At 38.8% G+C, this 8,750-nt stretch overlaps 2 protein-coding genes across 2 annotated transcripts; both read left to right on the plus strand.

Annotated features, from left to right (window-relative positions):
- The first annotated feature begins 2,813 nt into the window (after window positions 1-2,813).
- On the plus strand, window positions 2,814-3,761 carry LOC132800078 (uncharacterized). Its single transcript, XM_060813025.1, has 3 exons — window positions 2,814-3,356; window positions 3,468-3,563; window positions 3,644-3,761. The coding sequence occupies exons 1-2, from the start codon at window positions 2,814-2,816 to the stop codon at window positions 3,495-3,497; spliced, it is 573 nt and encodes a 190-aa protein (XP_060669008.1). The 3' UTR covers window positions 3,498-3,563; window positions 3,644-3,761.
- A 98-nt stretch (window positions 3,762-3,859) lies between these two features.
- On the plus strand, window positions 3,860-4,392 carry LOC132799806 (putative ubiquitin-like-specific protease 1B). The gene is made up of 2 exons (XM_060812484.1): window positions 3,860-4,115; window positions 4,233-4,392. The coding sequence occupies exons 1-2, from the start codon at window positions 3,943-3,945 to the stop codon at window positions 4,369-4,371; spliced, it is 312 nt and encodes a 103-aa protein (XP_060668467.1). The 5' UTR covers window positions 3,860-3,942; the 3' UTR covers window positions 4,372-4,392.
- The last annotated feature ends 4,358 nt before the right edge of the window (window positions 4,393-8,750 follow it).

The raw sequence follows: 8,750 nt of genomic DNA on the forward strand, positions 1-8,750 counted from the left end.
AAGTGTGCATATAATCACAAGAAGCACCCTTCTTGCAATGACCACTCTCATGATACTTGCAAACTCTCTGTCCCTTAAACGGAGGCCTTGAAGAACCTCCCCCTCCCCCTCCCCCTCCATTACCAAACGATGACTGCCTGTTCCAAGGTTTATTACCCCCACCATAACCAGAATCCCCACCGTGAGATCCTCTATCCCTCTGATTTGAGTATCTATCTGCATTATGATTCCGTTCGCTTCCCCATTTCCCTTGGTTCCCTGTTGGTGCGCCCCAACCCGGATTTGGATTTCCTGGTGGTGGCCCTTGACCAGGAGAAAAGAGAAAAATACTTTATGATTAATTAGAATTGAAGTTGAGAATTCCAGAGTTAGTACTTTCTAAAGGTATAGATATATATATATATATATAGAGAAAGAGAGAGAGAGAGAGAGAAAGAGAGAGAGAAGATCGATGCATAAAATTTTAGGTACATGGTTAGCTAGAAGCAAACACGCAAACACTTTATCCCCAAAAAGAAAAAATAAAAAATTAAAGAAGAAGAAGATAGAAAGATTTAGATGGCATGCACACTGCTATACATTAAATGTTCAGTAAATGTTATGGCATGCACAATATCCTTAGGAAGAGAGCGTATGAAATTGAGGATTGCGAATATTTATACATGTATGTATACATAGTTGACAATGTTGTTAAAGGTAGATAAAAGTTTATTAATGTTGTCAATGTACATTTGTAGGTTGTACTTTATAATGGCACCAAAGAGGAACTTGCGACGTCAACCGAAGAAGGGAGTTAAGAAGGTGGAAAGTAAGAGACGCAGTGGTAGCACAGCAGCAGCACTCGACTCTAAGCGTCAACGTACTACTAGGCAGAAATCCAAATCTGAGACGGAAAGCACCAAACTTCGAGGGCACGTTCCACTTTCCTCTCCCCCATCTGATATGGTAAGTTTTATATTCATTTAGGTTGTTTTGTGCGGTAAATGATAAGACATGTGATAGTATTTATTCATGAATGTGAAAACTGAAGAAAAACTTCACCCGATGGCCATCGGTAATTGCCGATAGGCCATCGGGCTTTTTTTTTAGTTCATTGTAGGTTGATTACCGATGGTTTCATCGGTAATTACCACTTGTGCAAAAATGTGAACCCATATGTCTTAAGATTTAGTTGGAAATTATTATTATCAAGTTAGGGTGGAAAAATAGGGTATGATTAAATCGTTGATGTCAGTTCCATTTATGTAATATTGCAGCCCATCGATGCTCCAAAGGAACGGATGTTGCAGGATGCCGATATAAATAAAGGTAGGGCACATTCATTCGGGAATCCAATAGGGGCGAACAAAGTAATTACAAGTGTCCTCACAAGTGAGCATCTCGAAAAGTATAGACAAACATGTTTTGGACACTTACTTGACATGAAGAACCTCCGGTTCTCTGGTCAGTTAGTGCATCACCTGCTTTGCAGACAAGTTGAGTCCAACAATCTAGAAGTACTGGAGTTTAACTTCGGCGGATCTGCAGTGCGGTTTACGAAGTGGGAATTCGCACTCATTAGTGGGTTAAAGTTTTGTAGGTATCCTTCGATGTATGATATGCAAATTTCCAAAGGAAATGAGCTGCGCACAAGGTTGCTAGATGACAGGAGTGACTTGAAACCGCCCGAACTGGAAGGACTATTCAAGGATACACTTTTTGTGGATGATTAGGATGCTGTTAGAATTGCGTTACTATATTTCTTAGTTCATGGTGTACTCGGAATGGATCCGAAGGTTCAAATAAAAAAAAATTCATTGATTTGGTTGCTGATCTCGACGTATTTAATTCCTACCCTTGGGGCATTCTGAGCTACAAGGAGACGATCAACTCATTCCATAATGCATTCCAGCAACGAGGACGAGGACGTGCAGTAAAGAATATATCACAGTATTATGACCTAAAAGGTTTTCCATTGGTGTTTCAGGTACAGTAATATATTTAATACATGTAGCGTTTACTTAAAATTTATATTTAATAACCTATAATTTGTATTTTGTAGGTGTGGGGGTTTGAAGCAATCCCTGATTTTGGTAACCAATTTGCCGACCGGTTGGAAACCCGTTGTCCGAGGATCTTTGGATGGCATACTCCAAGGCAACCGAACCATTTTGCTGTCCATAATTGGTTCTCCTCCAATAGCAATGTAAGGCAAATTTTGTTTAGACTACATGGTACGACTACATTCAAGTTACATTACCATAGTCAGTTTCCAAATTTACTTTTTTTTCCTTTCTTCATTGCATGTAGTATGTTGTGCATTGGAGGTTAGATGCTACCGATGAGGAGAAGACTATGGATTACTGGCGAACAATAGCAGTTGACATACATGAAGTTCGCTACACGTCACCTCCAATTGTAGCACCAATAGTTGGCGCTAAAGATGTTAGCGCTAAAGATGCGTCCAAAGCTGAGGAGCATTCTAGTGGCCCTCCAGATGCTAATTTCAGGGTATGCAATTGTTACTTGCACGCAAGTTTATATTTCATATGTTGTACTAATATATGTTGACTTATGTTTTGGATATTGATATTGATTAGCTTGCTTGCTTGGAGGCAAAAATTGATGAATTAAATAAAGAGATGGCAGCGTTAAGGAAGATGCTTAGTTCTGTTATTGACCAACAAAAGCATCAGGTATCATTTAGACAACTTAGTATACTTTACTTTAGTGCTTCAGCATTATTAAATTACATATTGTAATTCAGCAATTATTTGTTGTTAGAGTTTGGGAACTGCAAAAATAATCATTGTGTTTTGCAGGCCGAGCATCATATGCATAGCCATTCACCGTCATCTTCGGTTAGACCATCATCCCCTGTGGCACCGCCTGTTGGAGAGCAAGCTGAAGAATTTGATGCACCCATAGACGGTTCCAATGGTAGGAAGGAGGATGATGATTGTACTACACCGTTTGAGCCTATCGTACCTGGAGGACCCTATGTGGAGGATTCCTGGGCTTTGGTGCCATATCGGCCTTTGCATTTCGGGTGGGATATCGGTGCTTCAGCTGACAGTCCACATCATGACCAATCAGCTGAGATTGAGGTGGAAGATCGGAAGCATAACGTTGGTGATACAAGCCGATTCGGTCGAGTTTACCACCAGTCACATCACGTCATCTCTCCTTACACCGACCCATGTAAAAAGAAGGTCAAATTTAATCTTACTCGACCTATTGATGCATCAAAGGAGAGGGCGTTCGATGAGTGGTATAGGGTGGCACCGAAGGAAGCAACCGTGTGTACATCTTATATGACGGTGGGAAAGGAATTTTTTGCTGAGCTACTGACCGATGAAGGATGGTTGAATTCCGATGTAAGTTATATGTTTTATGTTCATGTAAAATCATTGTGGTCCTATGTTTGGAATGATGTTTTATTTATCACCTCGCACTTGTTACTTATTTCCTTTAATGTGGTTTTGCAGCATATTGACACTATTTTGTATTTCATATGAAAAAGGCGGTTTGATAATGAGAAGATGTTCACCAACACCTGTGCCATATTAGACGTGTTATTTTGGGTAAGATGATGGGATGTTACTGCGTTGCTTAATGTTATATTGATGATATTTTATATTGTATATATTTCATTATTTGGCAGTCATCCATCAAAGGGCGTTATCCCATATGGAGGGCATCTCGTAGCACATATTCATGTGATGCAACCCTTTGTAACTATGTGCGTGGGAGGTCACCCAAACCTAGCGTGTCGTGGCGGATATGTGATTATGTAAGTCCATACATATATTGAAAAAAATTCTCACTAAGTTTCCCATTTTGTGGATAATGAGGTTATGTTCTAATTTGCAGGTGTACATCCCTGTCAAAAATGGAGGCGCGCATTGGTTGGCAGCATGTGTGGACTTGAAGGCCCGGCATATTGATTTATACGATCCAAATATGGGAAATAAATATGTCCAGAATAGAGAGTTGAAGAATGCGGAATGCCTTACGTATATGCTGCCTTACCTATTGAGGGATGGGGGATATTACGGGAAGAATCCGGACGTGTCTCCCACTTTAGATCCATTCACGATGACCATGATCAAAGATGCACCCCGCCAAGATAATGGGTATGAATGTGTTGTCATTTCAAACAACTTGTATTGCTGCTGTTTTTTATTGTGGTTATGTGTGAAAATACACGTAGTTGGTTTTCATTAATGCTAATCATTAATGCTATTCTGCAGGGGTGATTGTGGCGTCTACGCTCTGAAATTTATTGAATACATGAGTAGTGAGGAGAACCCTTCATTTGGTCCGCAAGACATTATGTTTTTTAGAAAAAAATATGCTGTTGATTTGTACTTTAATAAACTTTCAATGTAGATCGTATGTTTAATGTTATGACGGTCTATACTAATGTTATACTAATGTTATCTTAATATGCTGAACCTATCTTTACGAATGACAACCGTTGAAAAAAAAAGAAAAAAGATAAAAGATAAAAAAAAACCCTCGGTTGTGGTAAAAATTAAAGGAAAGATGATTATCGATGGTGCATCGATAATTCCCGATTCACCATCGGTAATTACAAAAATGCTTTTTCGTAACCAACAAATAAACCCTGGAAAAATTACCGACGGTTTCGTCGGTAATTTCCGAATGTGTACAGTCCATCAAGTTTTACCAATTTGTTGGGCCCCACAAGTTCCATAATGTGTGTTGAATGAAAAAACATGGAAAATAGGGATTCTAAAATTATAATAAGTGGAAAAATCCCAAAATTTAATAAATGTGTATCAAATTTTGCCAAAAAATGGGATGTCTGTTCACCCTCCGTAATTCTCGAGGAAAACGTCGGTAACCGCCAAATTCCCTCGGAAAATTACCGATTTTTTCATCGATAATTCCCGAGGGTGTACAGTCCATCACATTTTACATATTTTTTGGGCCCCACAAGTCCCATAACGAGTGTTAAAGCAAAAACATGCAAAACAAGGATTCTAAAATTGTACTAAGGAGAGAAAATCCCAAAATTTCATAAAAGTATATCAAATTTTGCAAAAACATTGATGACTGTTCACCCTTGGTAATTCCCGAGGAAATCATCGGTAACCACTAAATTCCTTCAGGAATAATTACCGACATTTTCGTCGGTAATTCACGAGGGTGTACAGTACATCATATTTTGCCAATTTTTTGGACCCACAAGGCCCCTAAGGTGTGTTGAATGAAAAAACATGCAAAACAGGGATTCTATAATTGTACTAAGGAGAGAAAATCCCAAAATTTAATAAAAGTGTATCAAAGTTTGCAAAAAATATGGAAACTGTTCACCCTCGGTAATTCCCGACGAAATCGTCGGGAAACTACAAATGCCCTCTGGAAAAATTACCGACAGTTTCGTCGGTAATTCCCGAGGGTGTACAATACGTATTATTTTGCCAATTTTTTTACCCCACAAGGCCCCTAAGGCGTGTTGAATGAAAAAAACATGGAAAATATGGATTTTATAATTGTACTAAGGAGAGAAAATCCCAAAATTTAATAAAAGTGTATCAAAGTTTGCAAAAAATAAGTAAACTGTTCACCCTCGGTAATTCCCGATGAAATCGTCGAGAAACTACAAATGCCCTCTGGAAAAATTACCGACAGTTTCGTCGGTAATTCCCGAGGGTCTACAGTTCGTCATATTTTGCTAATTTTTTGGGCCCCACAAGGCCCCTAAGGTGTGTTGAATGCAAAAAACCCTCTGGAAAATTTTCGATTGTTTCGTCGGTAATTACCGAGGGTGTACAGTACATCAAATATTCCAGAGGTTATTACGGACGAAATATCATGTACTGTACACCCTCGGGAATTACCGACGAAATCGTCGGTAATTTTTCCAGCGGGCATTTGTAGTTTCCCGACGCTTTCGTTGGGAATTATCGAGGGTGAAAAGTCAGCTTATTTTTTGCAAAATTGGATACACTTTTATTAAATTTTGGGATTTTCTCTCCTGAGTACTCCAATAGAATCCCTGTTTTGCATGTTTTTTCATTCAACACACCTTAGGGGCCTTGTGGGGTCCCAAAAATTGGTAAAATATAATGAACTGTACAACCTCGGGAATTACCGACGAAACTGTCGGTAAATTTTCCAGAGGGTATTTGTAGTTTCCCGACTCTTTCCTCGGGAATTACCGCGGGTGAACAGTTAGCATATTTTTTGCAAACTTTGATACACTTTTATTAAATTTTGGGATTTTCTTTCCTTAGTACAATTATAGAATCCCTATTTTGCATGTTTTTGCATTCAACACACCTTAGGGGCCTTGTGGGGTCCAAAAAATTAATAAAATATAATGAACTGTACACCCTCGGTAATTCCCAACGAAACTGTCGATAATTTCTCCAGAGGGTATTTGTAGTTTACCGACGATTTCCTCGGGAATTACCGATGGTGAACAGTCATCAATTTTTTTGAAAAATTGGATACACTTTTATTAAATTTTGGGATTTTCTCTCCATAGTACAATTATAGAATCCCTGTTTTGCATGTTTTTGCATTCAACACACCTTAGGGGCATTGTGGGGTCCAAAAAATTCGTAAAATATTTCCTCGGGAATTACCGACGAAACTGTCGGTAATTATTCCAGAGTGAATTTAGTGGTTACCGACGATTTCCTCGGGAATTACCGAGGGTGAACAGTCATTAATGTTTTTGCAAAATTTGATATACTTTTATGAAATTTTGGGATTTTCTCTCCGTAGTACAATTATAGAATCCCTGTTTTGCATGTTTTTGCATTCAACACACCTTAGGGGCCTTGTGGAGTCCAAAAAATTGGTAAAATAATATGTACTGTACACCATCGGGAATTACCGACGAAACTGTCGGTAATTATTCCAGAGGGAATTTAGTGGTTACTGATGATTTCCTCGGGAATTACCGAGGGTGAACAGTCATCAATTGTTTTGCAAAATTTGATATACTTTTATGAAATTTTGATATCAAATTTTGGGATTTTCTCTCCGTAGTACAATTATAGAATCCCTGTTTTGCATGTTTTTGCATTCAACACACCTTAGGGGCCTTGTGGGATCCAAAAAATTGGTAAAATAATATGTACTGTACACCCTCGAGAATTACCGACGACACTGTCGGTCATTATTCCAAAGGGAATTTAGTGGTTGCCGACGATTTCCTCGGGAATTACCGAGGGTGAACAGTCATCAATTTTTTTGCAAAATTTGATATACTTTTATGAAATTTTGGGATTTTCTCTCCGTAGTACAATTATAGAATCCCTGTTTTGCATGTTTTTGCATTCAACACACCTTAGGAGCCTTGTGGGGTCCAAAAAATTGGTAAAATAATATGTACTGTACACCCTCGGGAATTACCGACGAAACTGTAGGTAATTATTTCAAAGGGAATTTAGGGGTTACCGACGATTTCCTCGGGAATTATCGAGGGTGAACAGTCATCAATGTTTTTGCAAAATTTGATACACTTTTATTAAATTTTGGGATTTTCTCTCCGTAGTACAATAATAGAATCCCTGTTTTGCATGTTTTTGCATTCAACACACCTTAGGGGCCTTGTGGGGTCCAAAAAATTGATAAAATATAATGAGCTGTACAACCTCGGGAATTACCGACGAAACTGTCGGTAAATTTTCCAGAGGGAATTTGGTGGTTACCGACGATTTACTCGGGAATTACCGAGAGTTGACAGTTATCAGTTTTGTTGCAAAATTTGATACACTTTAATAATGCTACATTTAGCATGTTATTGGTTGGAACACACATGATTGAAGTTGCAGGATGGAATTGTTGTGAGTCTTTACGACGGTGTATAAATGTCAATTACCGATGATGCATTGGTCATTACCATTGGGCAGTAATATCATCCATGCAATAGTAAGAAACATACAAACAACTGAACCAAAAATTGAAGACGGAATGATATGTTATCAAAACAATACGACAGATGAATTTGACAATAAAAGAACACATAAAGCCAACGTCTATTACGCCAAAACACATGTTACGCGGTTGACCAACTAATTGCATTCCTGACTACATTTCATACACACGCATACCACATAACATGGCCTCATTGTCTGAATATAGCATCATGCGATTGATGGGAGTTCGTTTCAGTGGTGCTGTTGGTTGTTAGTGCTATCAAAAGGTACGGCGGCGGAGCATGATCGGCTGGTGTGACCAACCTGTTTGCACCTCTCGCATCTATATTGATGACGCTCCTCTCCTTGAGATTGAATCCTCTTCTTTCTCGATCTTCCTGACTGTTTGCCAATTTGAGGTGGAAGTACAACCTGGTTTATGACATCATCTGGAGCATGCCACTGACATTTATCTCCAAGTGGATATATGGTTTCCGAATATGCATAACGGAGTGAGTCAACTGAGTAATGCGCCGAGCAAAGGAAATATGGAGAAATATGTCAATGCTTACATGCTGCAATTGCATGGATACAAGGAAATCCATCAATGTCAAATTCCTTGCATGAGCACGTCTTATTTTCTAAGTTAACAACTCCAACAAACATGCCATGGCCAACAACTTGAAACTCATATAAGTTCATTGGCATAACACGTAAGCCTTTGCCATTATTTGAGCGGTCCTGCATGATTTTTTCCAACCAATTAGTAACAAGAGTTTGCATTGCAGCAGCGTTAGTTCGACGTTCATACCACCACCTTTGCAAGACATCACGAATGTGATCTAGTAATGGCAAAACATGTTTATCCCT

Source organism: Ziziphus jujuba, chromosome 11 (assembly GCF_031755915.1).
Source record: "Ziziphus jujuba cultivar Dongzao chromosome 11, ASM3175591v1".
NCBI lineage: Eukaryota > Viridiplantae > Streptophyta > Magnoliopsida > Rosales > Rhamnaceae > Ziziphus > Ziziphus jujuba.

Bases quoted from the DNA above. Each gene is read 5' to 3' on its own strand.
- LOC132799806 (XM_060812484.1), top strand. From the start codon at position 3,943: ATGGGAAATAAATATGTCCAGAATAGAGAGTTGAAGAATGCGGAATGC. The intron at 4,116-4,232 runs GTATGAATGTGT...GCTATTCTGCAG, and splicing joins GCACCCCGCCAAGATAATGG to GGGTGATTGTGGCGTCTACG.
- LOC132800078 (XM_060813025.1), top strand. From the start codon at position 2,814: ATGCATAGCCATTCACCGTCATCTTCGGTTAGACCATCATCCCCTGTG. The intron at 3,357-3,467 runs GTAAGTTATATG...GTGGTTTTGCAG, and splicing joins AAGGATGGTTGAATTCCGAT to CATATTGACACTATTTTGTA.